The 17704-nt window shown below is 50.9% G+C and overlaps 1 protein-coding gene across 1 annotated transcript; it reads right to left on the minus strand.

Moving 5' to 3' along the window:
- Positions 1-1489: 1489 nt before the first annotated feature.
- LOC144120270 (ras-related protein Rab-36-like) lies at positions 1490-16956 on the minus strand. Its single transcript, XM_077652667.1, has 6 exons — positions 16933-16956; positions 13008-13068; positions 12065-12198; positions 10742-10832; positions 9410-9526; positions 1490-1710 (listed from the first exon to the last, which is right to left on the minus strand). The coding sequence occupies exons 1-6, from the start codon at positions 16954-16956 to the stop codon at positions 1634-1636; spliced, it is 504 nt and encodes a 167-aa protein (XP_077508793.1). The 3' UTR covers positions 1490-1633.
- Between the last annotated feature and the right edge of the window lie 748 nt (positions 16957-17704).

A 17704-nucleotide genomic window follows, 5' to 3' on the forward strand; every position in this document is an offset into this window, starting at 1 on the left:
AAAAGAACATAGAAATCACCGGTACTATGCCCCAGTGAATAACGCTCCGGTTAAATTAAGGTTGCCACTTGGGTAAGCGGAGTGCTGCAGCGATCAGGATAGTCTGGATCGTAAAACACGGTGGTAATCTTATGGACGCCGACCGGAAAAAATAACAAGGCATGTCCTGGAACTCTCCAGCGCCCCGAAGCACGTTTGGAGGCCACCTTGACAGTTTATGTGCCTTGATGTCGCCCTTTCCGCAGTTATTGCAGCTAGCTTACGTAATCGGACGTTCACACTCTATATCAGTGTGGTTCCCCTGGAGCAACAACATGAATAAAAAAGCAAGCTGCCAGCCAATAAGGCTGTGACATCATCCATTTTTTTCGCGCTGTAAGCAGTAATAGCAATGGTTTAACGAACGTGGCGCTGTTGCCTAAACAAGAACTGCGTCACTGAACCTTGTTCAGAACTTTATGCATAATCGCTGAGGCAGAACGGTTGCAAAGAGAACCTAAACACACAACCTCGATAGAAAGTATGGCATGATAGAGCTACCACTCATGAAATGACGGCAGGAAAAATGCCGAACTGTTCTGCCTCTTCAAATGCAGCTTTGCCGCGACCGCCTGTTTCCTTGGCTTCGTATCCCAAGCGCGTAAGGTCGATCCGCTTTATGGCAAGAACAAAGAGTTTCATTTGTTTTCTACAAGGCTTGCTTTCGACAACGCGCTGCGGCCAACATGTAGTCATTTCAAAATGGCGTTAAAGCCGAGAGCTAGGGACCAATGTGTCCAATATATGATGCGAGCAGATATTTGACCTGAAGGAGGCAGTCTTTGCAAACCCCCTCACTAATAGTGCACGGACCGAGGAACAAGCTGCTGAGAATTTTCCCAAACCAGGCAAGTCGAGCTCATCTGGCGCAGAAGCAGATGCGCATATGCACTATCTCAGCTTCAGTACTGCTGCACGAAACAAGCCGAAGGCCACAACTGCGAACTTGTCACTGCTGCCTGACAGCCTCGATGTCCCGGCTGGCAGATTGACGACGGCTCATCCTCCCGATGACTACGCCGCGCCTTCGTCACCCATTGCTAGCAAACCAGTCCACGCTGTAAACAACGGCATGGCAAAATACACGTTGCACATTTTTCCAGCGACGACACTGGCTTCCACCTGCCTGCATGCCTTATCCCGATGTCGTGGAGCTGCTGGCACACGCACTATGGCCGCTTAGCTCCGCAGGCTGTACACATCGCGCACAAAGCTGGCACGAACCACGTGGCCAAAACTGTGGCGTCGCCGCTAGGACACGAGCGAGCAGCCACCATAGCAAGCCCTCACACGGTTCAGTCGTGTTCTCTCGTATCATTCCCTAGGTCTCTCTTCCCTTTCATGCCAGCAGACATGAAAGCAACCCGGTTGCGATGCCGCACTTCCAAAAGCTAGACGGCAAGCTACGCTGCACAGAAATGCGGTGGGAGCGTTGCACCAGTACGCCCCGTTCCTGATCGAAATGAGACAACCCGATTTTCTTTGGTGAGGACGCCACAAATCCAGCAGTGAAGCTGCCAACAAACACATCTGCGAATAGTCCGGTGGTCTTGCTTTCCGCTTGGAAACCACGTCTTGTAGTCTTCGGTGAAGTTCACTTTGTGGCGGACTTTTGATTTCCGGAACACTTCGGTGCCTTCAGTTTCTTGCCGTGCTTCCGTTTCAGCAGTCCTGCGAAGAAGTGAGAAGGGAGGTGAGTGGCACCGCGGTCACCACCACAGCTCAGAACGCTACATTGAGCTGAAAGGGGGGGGGGGGGTCAAAGCGCTAAGGCGCCCGTGTGCTGTGCGATGTCAGTGCACGTTAAAGATCCCCAGGTGGTCGAACTTATTCCAGAGCCCTCCACTACGGTACCTCTTCCTTCCTTTGTTCTTTCACTCCCTCCTTTATCCCTTCCCTCACGGCGCGGTTCAGGTGTCCAACGATATATGAGACAGATACTGCGGCATTTTCTTTCCCCCAAAAAAATTATTATTGTTTAGCTCAAAGGGGCAAATAACCCTTGTATTCCGTTTTAGAAAAAAAGGCGCGTCAAACTGAACACCTTAGTCCTAAAATCCGCAAATGTCTGTTGTTGCAACATTGCATGTCCCCCACCCATTACAATTCGAAAATGATGCAACGTATGGCAGCTCATATTACCCTCTATATTTTTAAAGAAGATCAGTGCCCTGGATTTATATGTTATTTAAAGATGTTAAGCACCTCAAAGGCGCGAAGCGTTTCACTTCTGGCAATTTTTACCGGTTCGTCTGGAGCGGCCTCTCTCGAAGGATGAAATTGAACTGGATGGTACACATCTAGATAACCTCAGCGTACCTGTCTCGGATATGGCGGCGACTAATGGATTGGACACCGCTGCGCAATCCCATACGCTAAAGCGCTGTCCAGCCGTCTTGTCTTTCATCTAAGGCCGTGGTGTTATCCCGTTTCATAGCGCCATGGGCATTGGCAGCAACAGCTTCCTAAAGATAGCAAGATTTTGTTATCGCCACTGTCAGGCCTTTTGGGGAAGCATTAAGGCAAAGTAACTCAGTACCCGAGGGGATAAAATTCAAAGCATGACTGAGGACCTAAACATGCACAAAAAAACACTTTGCGACTAGAACTTCTTGTCAGGAAAACTAATGTTCAGCAGTTTACGACAAGTAGACAGGTATTGCAAGTGTTAAAAGGATACAATATTTCTGGGAAAAATACTGAACCCAGATCAGGACAGTGAAACTGAAATAGCTGCGAGAATCAGAATGGGCTTCCGTTCATTTGCAGGTACTGAGTTGAGTTGAGTTGAGGTGTTGAATGCTACAGGTGGGGTTACCCTTGCTTTATCTGCCGGCAATTGCTCCACCGCAGCGTCCCTTCTATATTAACAATGCCGCATCTACCCCGCTAAGCGCACAGTCTCTTATAATAGCACACATTCTCTCCCGCAGTCAAAATCTATGCACACAATCAATCCACACAGTTCACATCACAGTTCACTCCAGAAGTAACCATCTATGCACATATTCAGTCACAGTAGAACATAGGCCATTGTAGTGCCACACTCCACACACACATTCACCCACAGTATAAAGTAGTCCACTCCGGAAGACACCATCTACGCACACATTCAATCACAGTAGGCCATAGTCCGTTCCTGCTGTCACCATTTAAAAACAAGATCCGTGTTCTGCAGAAATGTTAAAAGAAGGCGTGCAGCCTCCCTTCTGCGTGTCTGGTTTCCACTCGGGTAGACAATGTCCTGCACTGTGCTGTGACGGGTTCCTGTCTTCTTGAAGGAAGCGAACATCACATCCCTTTCCGCGTTGTACTCTGGGCAGTATATAATATAATGTTCGATATCCCCGCACACACCACATAAAGAGCAGAGCGGAGACGATGCTATGCCGGTCTTATGCATCCATGCAGGAATGCGAGCAGAGGCTGTGCGAATTCGATGTAGAAGGGTCGCCTGAGATCTTCTCAGTCCTTTGGCCACACATGGCTTGGGGGACGCACTCCACAGGGTACCGAAGTGATCGAGCACCGTTTTCCTGCAGAGACTTTTCCCATCTTGAGGTACTTTTTTTTATGGAATCCTTGAGAGAGCTTTATGGGCGAGACTGTCTGCCACCTCATTACCGTTGACTCCTATGTGAGAAGGCACCCACTGGAAATGTAGAGTAAAGCCTCTGCTGTGCAGATTCTGCACCAAGCGCAGAGAGCTTAGAGACAAGGCGTCAGTAGGGAATCCGCGCTCGAACCTCTGAAGGGCAGATTTTGAATAAGTTAGGATGACAACACGTTGAGCCGTACAAGACACTAACTTACGTAAAGCCGCCTCAATAGCAACACTTTCAGCCGTTGTGGAGGATACGACAGCAGTACAGCGTACGTACCACTTACAGTCCAAAGAAGGAATGTAAAAAGCCGCTGCGCTAGCTTGTTTCACCTTGTCCACAGAACCATCCGTGAAAATTTGAAGATGGCAGGCATACTCTGTTTCCAAGTATTCCAGTACAAGCGAACGCGTTGCTGCCAAAGGAGAGCTGCGCTTTGCGCTCACATGGAGAATTGTGACCTTACAGTCGAGGGTCGGAAAAGACCAGGGGGGTTTTAACCGTTTCCTTTCCATTCGGACATTAATGCCTAAAGAACTAAGAGTATTGAGTGCCAAGTAAGCCTTCGACTCATACCTCTTGCAGAGCCGCTGGAGAAGGGATCGCCCAGCTACCGTCTCTCCTAAGCGGTCAAGGTGCATTAATAGTCTCTGAGAAGCGATAAGACTAAGAGGTTTCGATAGGGACTGATGAAGTACTTCCTTATTCGCAGCCGCCTGGGGAACTCCAATGGCTCTTCTTAGGCCCTTTCTGTGCACAACTTCAAGACGCTCAAGTTGTGATGCCGAGGGGGAAATTAAAGGTAATTGATACATTATCCGGCTGACCACAAACGCTTCATGAAGTTTGACCATTGAAGAAGGATGGTTTCCCCATTGCTATCGTGCAATTCTACGGAACACATTGAGACGAGAAGATATAGATGAAACAATCGTGTCTACAGCTTTTTGCCACTGTAAACGGGAGTCAATAATGACGCCCAGGAAACGCGCGTGTTGGAATTGACGGATGCAAGAGTGACCGAGGTATATCTTCAACCGCGCTTGACGTCTTCCTACACCTGGAAACAGAATAAAGCCGGATTTGTCCACTGACAGAGACAACCCCACACCTTGAAGGTAAGCTTGTGCCGAAAGTAGAGCCTGTCGAGCTATCAGGGCTAATCGCTTGTGTTGGTAGCCAGTAATCCAAATATAGATGTCGTCAGCATAGAGTGACATACGCACTTACCTGCAACTTTTTTTTTAACGAATCGGGTAGGCCAGCCAATACGGCGTTAAAGAGCGTGGGGGAAAGAACACTTCCTTGAGGCACACCTCGTGACAGATCCCTTTCGGTGCTTAACGTACTCCCTAACCGTACACGAACCGCGCGCTCACTTATAAACTTGTTAATGAATCTTAACATATGGCCCTGTATGCCCATGCCCTGCAAACTGTTTAGAATTGAGCTCTGAAGGACGCTGTCGTAAGCTTTCGCAACTTCAAGAAAAATGGCTAAGGTGGAAAGGCCGTAAGCTCTCTGGTGTGCAATGTGACTTGCCAAGTCTAAGACGCTATCTTGGGCACTAAGACCTCGCCGGAATCCTGTCATACATGATGGCAGTGCCTTGCTGTCCTCAAGCCACCATGATAAGCGTTCATTTACCAGCTTCTTCATCAACTTAGCTACACAGGAGGTCAATGACACAGGGCGATACGAGGCAAGGTCTGTCATGCCTTTGCCAGGCTTCAGTACTAAAACTACATGTGCCACCTTCCATGACGGAGGAACATCGCCAGTCTCCCAAACTCGATTGATGAAGTTGAGGAGCTCCTTTCTCAGTTGCAAGGGCAGGTTATTCAGCATTTTATTGGTGATGCCGTAGGGACCTGGTGAACACCGGCGCCGCAGGCCACTGAGCGCAGTCTCAAGCTCACGAAGCGTAAACGGGACGTCCATGATAGATCTGGAGGAAGCAGGTGGTGTATACATATCTATTCTAGAATCAGCGCGTACGAGTGCGTCTGCAAATTTCTCTGCCAAGCACGCAATAGGTTTTTCCTAGCGTATTGCAAGAGCTTCAAAAGGCTTCAAAGGGCGAGATTCTCCAGCAAGGCTGCCAATAACTCGCCATATTCTCGTTATCGGTGAGAACACAGTCAAACTTGCACAGAATGAGGCCCATTGCGACCTGTACAGCTTGTTCGTGTGCCGTCTAATAGCAGAATTCAGCCTATTGAAGGTCGTCTTCAGTTGCCTGTCGTCCTTCTTCCGCACGAGTTGGCGCTCCGCGCTTCTTCTCGCTGCGCAAAGGTTCCTGAGTTTTAAATCCGGGGCCTGAAAATGATCAGGTAACTTGACCGCCGTAGTTGCTGCTAGCTTACTAGAAATCATTTTGTCAACAACATCACCATAAACATGTTCTAGGTGCTCTCTGTACTTGTCCCAGTTGACCACGTTGCTAATTTTAGGATCATGCATACGAAAGTCGACAGCAAACACAAAAATCGGATAGTGATCACTTCTCATGCGGTCAGGCGCTGTTGACCAACTCACGCGGACGTCAGGTGAATGCAGTGTCAGGTCTATAGCTGTCGCTGAGGCTGGAGGCCGGAAAAAAGTGGGGCTTCCGTCATTGGCAACACACAGGTCCAAACTGTCAATAACTTCTACAAGTTTGCGTCCACGGGCATCCGTGTTCCTGTCACCCCAAACGGCATGATGGGCTTTGAAATCACCACAGATGATTCTAGGTGCTGGGCAGCGGTCGCAGAGCTGCTGTAGAAACAAATCTAATGCTACCTTCTTCCGCGGAGACACGTACACGGATGCAATAGAAAGGGTTCGAGAGCCGAGCTGTATACTCACAGCCGCTACCTCAATGTCATCCGTGCAAAGATCGGCAACGCTTAGAGAAACATATGGAATTTTTCTTCTTGTGTAAAGCGCAGCACTTCCCGAAGGAAATGACTTTATGCTGCAGTTTTTATGGGCGACATATCAAGTCAAACATCTCCCGCTTGGCAGGCCAGCTTCTGACAGGGCCAATACTGGAACACGTCTCTTTCAAGAATAGTTTTAGTTAAGCTAACCGACTTAAAATCCCAGCGCAGTTCTACTGCAATATAAAGAGCACTTTTCGGTGCATATGAGATCCACGAGGTTTAGCCCCATCCATTTTAGTTCGCAAGGAAGTTTGCTGCGAAGGTGGAAATTAGGGACTCAAAAGAAAGCACCAGCTGTAGGAAGTTCTTCAGGTTACCAGGCGCCATCGCTGTAACATGTGAACGCAGGGTCCCAAACAAAACATGAAGAAGGTCAGACAGACCTTGATTTTTGAGCTCCTTATTTTGCACAACGCACTCACTTACAACATCGACGAAAGATGCCGACGGGGACACATTCTTAGCCGCAGTAGCTGGTTTTTTTGTCACTTGTGCATATGAGGGTCCCCCTTGCCGTGGAGTCTGGCTGTGATCCGGCCGCTCAGGAACATGGACACTTTTTGCTGGAGGTCAAACAGTCGACTCGCGCGCACTGTGCCTTGGCGTCTTGCTGGACTCAGGTCTCTTAGGGACATTGGTGGGCAACGCAAAGACATCAGACTCCAATACTGGGAACTCGTCTAATCCTGGGACAGGCGTCTCAGTCGGTGGGGTTTTTGGACCAGCAATAAAGGACATTCGACGGTGCAGAGCGCTCAAACGGAAGGGGCAGCCTCCGAAACTCGCTGGATGATCACCACCGCAATTGGCGCAAGCAAAATCGGCCTTGCAGGTTTTAAAGTCATGGTCGCCCCCGTACCGCTTACAGCGTCGATTTTTTGTGCAAACTTTTACCACGTGCCCAAACCGTTGGCATCTAAAACACCGTGGAGGAGCTTCAGTGAAATCTGCAACTGCGTGTTTGGTGAATCCCAGACCAATTTTTTCGGGGCGCTCTGAGTTGGGAGCGAATGTCAACACGATAGAGTTGGTAGGTTTCGCAGCCCATTCTTTTCCTGGAGACTCCACACGACGCACAAGTCGTTTTACGTGCAGTACACCTTGTGGTTTCAGATAATCAAGTAGGTCGCGTTCTGAATACCACTTTTGTACACCCTTAATAACACAGGTGTTCTTCATGTAAGAATGGGGCAACCGCACGTTAACTTTGATGCCAAAAATCTGAGAGCTCTGCAGGAGCTTGTCAACCTGCTCTTCCGTCGAGACATCCAGCTGAAGAGCCCCGTGCATGGTGAACCGACTTCAAATCGGAGCTGATCCCAGCAGTGATTGAATGGCCGCGAAAAGTAAGATGGGATTCTTCTCTCAAATCAACCCCCTTTTCTGTGGGCTCAACCACTACCGGGATCCCGACCGTTCGTAGCTTGCGATGACTCCCCAATTTGAAGCCCTCGTTGTCCACGTCAGCCATATCGGCCACTGACTCGTCACCGTCCACGATCGTTGACTCAGCCCCACTAAGCGATGAGGTCTCGCTGGACGGGTGATCGAGTCCATGTTCTGGTCGCTCCACAGCCTGGGAAGCCATGGCCGCCTCTTCCGAGCCAGCCTCCTTTGAATGGCGTGGTCCGTTTAGGCTTGCCGGCGCCGGAGCAGCTGTACTCTTCCCGTTGGGACAGTACAGCCTTGAAGATGCTGCCGTCCTCGAATATTCAAATAAAACTAGGTAAATTAGGAAAAATTAGCTAAATAAAGAGAGCTGAGGCGACAGGCGATCGAACAACGTCTTCGTCTTCCTCTTCCCGATTTGCAGGTACTGTCAGGTCACGAATGGCTGCTTTCCAACGTGCCTCAGGATCAAAGTGCGCCTTAATTCTATCATGCCAATACGCACGTGTAAAGACAAAACTTGGAGGCTAACGAAAATGGTTCAAATTAAACCGAGTACAGCGCAGCGAACTGTCAAGCGAAAAATGATAGATGTAACGTTAACAAGCATGGGGAGCAGGAACGAAGTAATACTGTCCAGCTCATATCAAAATATCAAAAAAGCATGGGCAAGGCATGTAATGCGAAGGCAAGATAAACGATGGACGTTAAAAATAACAAACTACATTCCAAGAGATGGCAACCATAGGAAGGTGTGGCAGAGTGTCAGGTGGCCGGGTTATTTTAGCAAGGCTTGCAGGGATAAGGTGATGACATCTGCCGCAGTACAGGGTAACTAGGAGAGAAATGGGCGAGGCATTTGTGCTGCAGTGGGCATAGTTAGGTTGATGATAATGGTGACGGTGAGGTACGAAGAGCGCCGTACTCTACGACAAGTGTTTGTAGTCGGGGTTGCTTGTTGGCGCCCCTTTTTTAACGAGATAGGAGCGCACAAAAAAAAAGCGAACACGTACGTAGTTGGGGAACGGGACGAGCGCAGTTCCATTCTTTCGCTACGTCCGTGTTTGTTCTTTTTTTTTGCGCTGCTACGTCTTTCCAAAAAATTATATATATGAACTCTAAGAACAATGTCACTCCAAATCAATCTGTGAATCTGCCACTAATTCGTAGACAATGCGTCCTGCGTTAAACAGTACGCCCAAAACCTAATTCCACGCATATTTTTTCACCGAAAGCTGAACCTGGGCCCTGATGGCTCCGTTGTGCCGGACTCCGAATCATTTGTAGCCGCGGGGCGCTCTCTACCACGCACAGAAACAACCGGAACCGCGTGCATCCGCATTCTGCTCCCGTCGTACATGGGCGGGCATCGAAACCGGCTTCTCGCGGCCAACGCAGCAGGGCGCCATGGCCAGCCTGCGCGCCCTCTACGGCCTAGCCAGGGGCACTCACGGACAAAGTTGTTGCTGACGACCTTCTCGGGCGACTCCTTCTCCTGGAGCTCCCTGGTGAGACACTTGGCGAAGGCAAGCGCGGCCACCCGGAAGAACAGCTGCTGCACGTTCTCGCCTGCGCACGAGACAACCACTTGTTTCATTTCTAAGTGCCTCTTCGCGAGGTTCCAAACACGGCTACGCCAGAGGAGAGACTGTACGCTTGTGTGCCGTCTCTTCAGGAAAATGGCAATGCGAGGATACGCTGCGCTGGTAATTTGTTTTTAACGCCATGGCGGTAAGCACCTCGTCTCGCCGATGCCGACGTCGGCATCGGCATCACGAAAAATCCCCATCTAAGCAACCACGGAGGCAGGTGAACCACCAAGGTTGCGTAACATTGTGACGTCATCACAACCAGCGCACTACATTGAGAGCAAACTACATACCGTGGCAGGCGGCAGGAGCACAACTGAGTCAGACAAGCCCCTCCAGTGGCAGCAGCTGCCATCGCAGGGCTGTGGCGCATCGCTTAACAGCTTCGCCACTGCGCCAGGAGTGATATTAGGACTCCCAGCTATCTATGAATGTATGAACCTATGAATGACTCTATGAATGCGTATGCGCAAATTCGAATGCAGTTGATCACGGACACACCAAACTGGTTATATCGAATTGTTGTTGGCATCGAACTCTGAGAAAATCACCTTAAAAATGCCGCGCAAAAGTATGTCACTTTTGTTAGCTTTTATCGGATACCCGCTCGCCAGATCGTTCGATATATCCAACCATGCGCCGCGCCCCTGCAAAGTGGCGGTTTTCCAAACGGCGCTCCCGCGATCACATTTTACGCTCTGGTTGGGGCGGATGCGCTAGTCACGTGAAAATTCTTAAAAATCGCATGACGAGGAGAACATGTGGTGGGGTTGGCATTAGCTTTAGGCCGGGCTAGCTCACTTTCCACGGAACACTACAATCATGCAGAGAAGCCATCGCGTGTCAAGTGGTAAAGCCAACTTGTTTGCTTGGCTAGCGATCTTTACGCACTACACTGCTGCCGTACAAAGAAGCCAACACTAAATATGCAGCTTGTGGTGTGGTGAAGCCAACCTGGTTGACCGAAGGATTCCGTCGGCAGTTCGTAACGGCGACCGCTCATGCATTTTCCGTCGTGTCGCCCAAGTGAGCGTCATTGAGTTTTTTATTTACATCTTTTTGTTTGAAATATTTGGCCGCCTACTCACCGCCTTTTTTCCAACTTGGCAGCCGCGGAGAAGCTAAAGTGCAGCCTGGCGTACACCTACGCCGCGTCAGCAGCGAATCTGCACTCTTCGCGCTGCGACTAACCCACCTGTCTTGGCGGAGACGGACCAATACTCGGCGTCCAGTCTGCGGGTGATTTTGGTGGCGTCTCCTTCCATGCCGTCCAGGCTGCCATCGTTCTGCGAAAAGAGAGAAATCACACATCGCTCGCAGGCCAATGAATGCCTGGATCTGCGCTGCATTTGGGGGTCCATCAGCGCAGAATGCGAAAGAATAGTGCAATTTCGCAGCTCTGAGATAACTTGTACGCGCTCTTGCTTCGCTGTGCCCCGATTTTTCTTTGGAAAGGACAGGCTGGACCTAATGTTTTACTTTACTGCAAACAAGTATTATTCTTAGAGGCCTATCGCGTCTTATGCCGTTTTCCTCACTATTAACGCGATAGCGTTAAAGGCCCCATTCTCCCGAAAATCCGGTTCTGCCTTTGTATTCGTTGTCGCCGTTATGAGCAAAAAATTACGTGTATGGCTCTAGAATGTCGTCCCCAGAGAGCAACCTATGAGGCAGGTGAGCTACCTAGGTCACTTAACCTTGCAACACGCCCACGGGATAGTGAGCTAACTGCCCATCGTGGCAGGTGGCAGTTAATCTAATCAATGGTCACTGAGGAAAAGCACCTGGACCGCACAAGGCCCACCGCTGGGAGCATCTGCCAACGCAGGGCTGTGGCGTAATCGCTTAACCATTGCACCACTACGCCCGGGGGGGTATGAGGACTCCCAGGGATCTATGAATGTAAATTGCAGAATGACCAGTCCCGCATATGTGGACATTAATCCATTACGCTACCGTGTCATATCGTTAAGTGTCCCCTCCATGTTTTTTCGTCTAGGTTAAGTCGGAGGCTGCTGTCTCGTCCTTTTATACAAGCGATTCATGTTCCTATAAAGGAACTGTCATGTTCAGCTTCACCGTTGGCGCTGGATTTCTTGTCCCTGTCCAGGTTCCTGGGAACTTCACGGGTTATTCGTGCGCCGACTTCATTACAAATAAAGCAGCACTTGCTGATGGGCGAGCTGGTTTGTTTCCATGCTTGCACTACCCTGCCCAAGAAATAACGCAACACAAGAATAAGGATGATTACAGGACGTAGCGCTGAACTAAACACTCTTATTTCGAAAAAGGTCGAACCCGTATTTAAGAGGTGCATATCAGGCCACAAACCTTTACCGTTCGCCTTTGTCATGTGGCCTAATATGCACCTTTTTCGAAATAAAATTTGATAGTTCAGTGATCCGCCCAGTCGTCCTTCTTGTTTTTGTGTTCCGTGCATTCTTGGGCTGGGTCCTGCAAGCATTACAAATAAACCAAAGAGGCGCAGAGGAGAGGCGGAGCGCGAAGGTCTTCTCACCAAGAGGTCCTTGGTGCCCACAAGAAAGCGGACGGGTTCGTGACCGGGCCCCGTTCTCTCCAGGGTTTCTTGCAGCCATTGTGGTGTGTTGTACAGGTTGGACGCCAGGGACAGGTCGAACACCAGGATCACCACTGCGTGCAGCACGTGGGACGAGAAATACGCGAATTACCTTCTGGCAAGATTTGCTTGCGGGAGTCACGGTGCTGTAGACAGACTTTAGGTTGAGTATCATAGAAGACCTCGCCCGCACCGCTAATGTATCGCGGGTGATGAAAAAAAATCTAATTAAGAATTAAAGAAAGGGCACAGTGCCACAAAAAGAATAAAACAAATTTTGGTAAAGACGAAAATGAGAAAGACATTACGAAATGAAAGAAGAAAAGGAAGGCAAAGTTAGGCTGTCATTCTACCACCCCCCCCCCCCCCGCCCCCAAGAGTGTCAGCCAAAGGCATTACTACAACAGCACCTGCTACCAATACAGTGTTCTCGATGTCTCCACTAAGTGGACTTGTCTACTTCGGTCCGCGCCAGTGGGCAGCAGCCCCAGTGGCTGTAGGACGTGAGCTAGTCCGTGTTTGCTGTTACGTCCTCTCTGATCAAACTGCACTTTACATTGCATCATTAATTGCAGTGCAAAAGTAGATATTACGAAACGTACTACAAATACTTACAACTTATACTAAAGCGTTGTAAAGCAGAAAAAGGCTGCCATGTTTGATACGAAGGTGATGGGAGCTCTTACGCAGTAACCGCGTACCCCGAACGGGGACAACTGCGACGTTTTTCATTATTTTGGAGCTACAGAACGCGCCCAGGAGCAGTATTCAATAAGGAGCCATTATCCACTTCCCATTTTAGATCCATCTATTTCTCTGGCATTGGTCACTGTTGTGGTCCACACAGATCAACACGAAAAAAGACGTCGTGAAGCGTGCGTACCCTGAGCCCCTCGGTAGTAGGCCGACGTGATGTTCCGGAAGCGCTCCTGGCCAGCCGTGTCCTATCTATTGGAAGAAATAGCAGCACAGTGACTAGAAGAGCGTATACGATTGGAAGGAAAGCTTTTGGTGTCCCGCCTAGCATAAGTTCGAAGTGCTCGGTGAAGTAAAGAAACACAACGAAGAACTGCAGGAATTTGGCTTTTTTCTTTGACTATCAGGACACAACGTGTGACAGTTCACTCACAGTTTTGATTGTGGGCAACCCTCTGAATATGACGTCGGGCTCACACGACCACACGTCCGGGGCCCTTCCGTCCTTTATTTAATTTTAATAGAAAGGTACACGCCCATATATATACACACATATATATATATATATATATATATATATATATATATATATATATATATATATATATATATATATATATTAGCAGACAAGTTAAAGGAAATGAGGGGCCCGTTTGACAAATTTATGAAGGGAGCCAACAGTCACCGAAACCAAGGTGCATAGGGGAACGTTATTTTTTTATGTGTTATGCTTATCAGTGGGATAATAATACTTAGATTAATAAATCGCTTTAAGAAAATTACTTATAAAGCAGCAGAAAAAACAACCATGCCGCCGGTGGGATCCGAACCCACGATCTCCGAATATCGCGTCCGGTGCTCTTACCAACTGAGCTACGGCGACGGCTGTCCAATCTGCTGCTCTCGTGGGTATTTATGTTTACTGGGTGTAATCGAGCCTTGAGAGTGTTCACCAGCGCCACCCTCGACCGCTATGGTCGAGGGTGGCGCTGCTTCTTCACCGCTGCTTCTTCATTCGCCTCGTACGCCCGCGCCGTTTCATGGTGACGAGTTTGAAGATGTGGAGGACTGGTTGGACGGGTATGACAGGGTCACTGAATTTAATCTGTGGGACGAGGAACGCAAGCTTCGGAACGTCTACTTTGCCCTCCAGGACGCCGCCAAGACGTGGTTCTAAAACCACGAGTCCGCCATCCACACCTGGCAAGACTTCCGGCGCCAGTTGCTGGATACGTTCAGCAGCAACGAGCGGAGGGAGCGTGCTGAATTGGCCCTGCAAACGAGAGCGCAGCAGCCAAACGAGAGAGTGGCGATGTTCGTGGAGGACATGACCCGGCTTTTCAACCGCGCTGATCCTTCGATGTCGGAAGCCAAGAAGGTGCGCCATTTGATGCGGGGCGTCAAGGAGCAATTGTTCGCTGGGCTCGTGCGCGATCCTCCGGCTACAGTCGCCGATTTTGCAAAGGAGGCGGCAGGCATGGAGCGCGCCCTGCAGTAGCGGTTTGCGCACTACGGCCGTTCCTCAAACATCACTGCTGTGGAGCGCCACATGCCGAGGCCCGGGGATAAGAACACCTCCCTCAGAGAGCTCATCAGGAGCATCGTTCGCGAAGAGCTGCAGAAGCTTCGCTCTGTGGAGCAGCCTCCTAGTGTCACCGCCATCTCGGAGGCTGTTCGTGACGAGATACGCCGCACGGTGCAGCCCACTCCACCGCCGCCAGCGCCCTATGTGATGACATACAGCGAGACATTGTGAAGTCCTGCGCCACCACCGCCGGCGTTCTACTCTCCTGCCCCTACCGCGCCGTCCCACCGATTCCCGCATACGACAGCGCTGCCAGACGACCGCCCACCCGTCACGAAGGCAAACATGTGGCGAACGCCGAACAACAGGCCCCTGTGCTTCCATTGCGGCGAAGCAGGCCACATCCGTCGTCACTGCCCGTACCGCCGGATTGGCCTGCGCGGCTTTTCGCCCGACGCACCCCTGCCGCGCTATGGTGAACGACCCCGCGAGATCGATCAGTACCTAGCGGCCAACGTCCCACCTGTACCCACTGCCCAACGTCAGTCCAGGTCACCGTCGCCTCGACGGGTTTCTTCACCAGTTCGCCAGTCCTACGTCCGGCAGTCCTCCAGCCCGCGCCGGGAAAACTGAGGACGGCGACCCCCGGAGGTAGGGCCGCCGTCACCGGACATAATGACGAACATCCTCCGCTCACCGACGTTAGCATGCGACCCGACCTCCGACCCCACGCCGCGATGACCTTTCGACGCCCAAAGACGCATTCTTCGCTTGACGCCTCAATTGGACAATCTGAACGACCCTTAAGTCCGACGACTTTTAGACGAACGGAGACGCCTCCGCTTGACGCCCCAACCCGACCGCGAGAACGATCCCCTAGTCCGACCTCCATCACACAGCGTTTTTCTGACGGTGACCAAGCTTCGGCTGAAATCTCGGTCATCGTTGATGGCCGCCGCGTGACTGCTCTCGTACATACCGGCGCCGATTTCTCCGTCATGAGTCGTGGTCTGACGCTTGTCCTGAGGAAAGTACTGACACCTTGGCCTGGAACACACACCCGGACAGCTGGAGGGCATCTGGTGACACCGCTTGGCGTCTGCACCGCTAGAATGGAGATTCGTGGTGTCACCTTCACTGCCTGCTTCGCTGTGTTGGCTCATTGCTCGAAGGACCTCATCCTCGGGTTTTCTTCGGGAACACGGTGCGATAATCAACCTCCGCGAACTTGTCGTGACGTTCTCACCTCATTGTGCCATAGCCGGCAGCAGCGAGCCCGACAGGCCTGTTTTTCGCGTGTTTGATGACAATGTCACGCTACCACCACGCTCCAGTTTGTTTATTACGGTGGAATGCTCCAACCCACGCACTCCTCACGGGGTTGCGGAAGGTAACCTGTCGTTACTGCTGAGTCAACAAGTCTGCGTTGCGTGGGGTGTTACTTCCCTCCGCGGACTGCGAACGCAGCTTTTTGTTACGAACTTTAGCGCCGAATACCGCCACTTGCCGCAAGCAACCGCCATAGCCTATTTCGATGAAATTAGTGACTCAGTCTCCCACTGCGCCTGCTCCCTCAACGATACCCATGCATCGACGTCTGACGCCCCCGTTATGACTGACGTGAACCCCGATCTAACCGCCGATCAGAAACACCGCCTCCACATGATCCTCGACTCTTTTCGTGACTGCTTTGCGACCACTTCTAAAGTTCGACAAACATCGATCGCTAAACACCGCATTGTAGTGGATGAAGGCGAGAGGTCTATACAACACCACCCCTATCGAGTGTCTGCGAAAGAACGGGAGGCGATTCGGAGGCAGATTGAGGAAATGCTCCGCGACGAGGTTATCCAGCCGTCAACAAGCCCGTGGGCTTCGCCCGTTGTGCTGGTCGCCAAGAAGGATGGCACTCTCCGATTCTGCGTCGACTATCGTCGCCTCAACAAGATTACTAAAAAGGACGTTTATCCGTTGCCCCGAATTGATGACTCGTTCGATCGCCTGCGTCATGCCCGATACTTTTCCTCTCTTGATCTACGCAGTGGGTACTGGCAGATCGAAGTCGATGAACGTGACCGTGAAAAGACCGCGTTCATAACGCCTGACGGTTTGTACGAGTTCAAGGTGCTCCCCTTTGGCCTGTGTACCGCTCCTGCCACCTTTCAAAGAATGATGGACACTGTCCTGGTTGGCCTCAAATGGCAGTCGTGTCTCGTCTATCTTGATGATGTGGTTATTTTCGCTTCGACCTACGAAGAACATCTTCAACGCTTGAGTACAGTATTGACGGCCATCCGATCAGCCGGTCTATCTCTAAAACCCGAAAAATGCCACTTCGCGGCGGCTGCGTTTTTATGGAGGAAAAACGCTAAGGCGCCCGTGTGCTGTGCGATGTCAGTGCACGTTAAAGATCCCCAGGTGGTCGAAATTACTCCGGAGCCCTCCACTACGGCACCTCTCTCTTCCTTTCTTCTTTCATTTCCTCCTTTACCCTTCCCTTACGGCGCGGTTCAGGTGTCCAACGATATATGAGACAGATACTGCGCCATTTCCTTTCCCCAAAAACCAATTAAATTAGATTACGTACCAACGGCTTAAGTTTTTGGGCCATGTTGTGACACCTGAGGGTGTCAGCCCCGACCCCGACAAGACGGCTGCTGTAGCTGCGTTCCCGACTCCCACTGATAAGCGAGCTGTGCGCCGGTTTCTTGGCCTCTGCGCATATTACCGACGCTTCGTGCAAGACTTCTCCAGGCTGGCTGAGCCTCTCACACGGCTGACAAAAGACGATCAGCCTTTCGTCTGGGCACAGGAAGAGCAGGACGCCTTCGAAAAGCTCCGCAAACGCCTACAAACAACGCCCATTCTTGCCCATTTTGACGAGGAGGCGGATACAGAACTTCACACCGATGCCAGCAACATTGGCCTCGGTGCAGTCCTCGTCCAGTGGCAAGATGGTGTTGAGCGTGTGATTGCTTACGGCAGCCGCACGCTGTCTCGGTCCGAGGCCAATTACTCAACCACTGAAAAGGAGTGCCTAGCTGTTGTGTGGGCGATAACGAAGTTCCGGCCCTACTTGTATGGTCGCCCGTTTCGGGTCGTGAGTGACCACCACTCACTGTGCTGGCTCGCGAATCTTAAAGACCCCTCGGGCCGGCTAGCTCGTTGGAGCCTTCGCTTGCAAGAATTTGATGTAACAGTTGTCTACAAGTCGCGCAACAAACACAGCGATGCAGACTGCTTGTCCCGTGCTCCTATTCCGTCCAGCTCTGATGACCTCGAAGATGACCCCCTCTTTATTGGTGCTCTGACCACGTCCGACCTCGCTCAACACCAGAGGGACGACACGGAATTGCGGC

The sequence above is a fragment of the Amblyomma americanum genome, chromosome 2, assembly GCF_052857255.1.
Source record: "Amblyomma americanum isolate KBUSLIRL-KWMA chromosome 2, ASM5285725v1, whole genome shotgun sequence".
In the NCBI taxonomy this organism is placed as follows: Eukaryota; Metazoa; Arthropoda; class Arachnida; order Ixodida; family Ixodidae; genus Amblyomma; species Amblyomma americanum.

Excerpts from the sequence above, each read along its gene's own strand:
- LOC144120270 (XM_077652667.1), bottom strand. The coding sequence starts at position 16,956 with ATGGCCCAAAAACTTAAGCCGTTG. Across the intron at positions 13,069-16,932 it reads CCCAAAAACTTAAGCCGTTG|GACACGGCTGGCCAGGAGCG; the intron begins GTACGTAATCTA and ends TCCAATAGATAG. Across the intron at positions 1,711-9,409 it reads CGTCAGCAACAACTTTGTCC|GACTGCTGAAACGGAAGCAC; the intron begins GTGAGTGCCCCT and ends ACTTCTTCGCAG.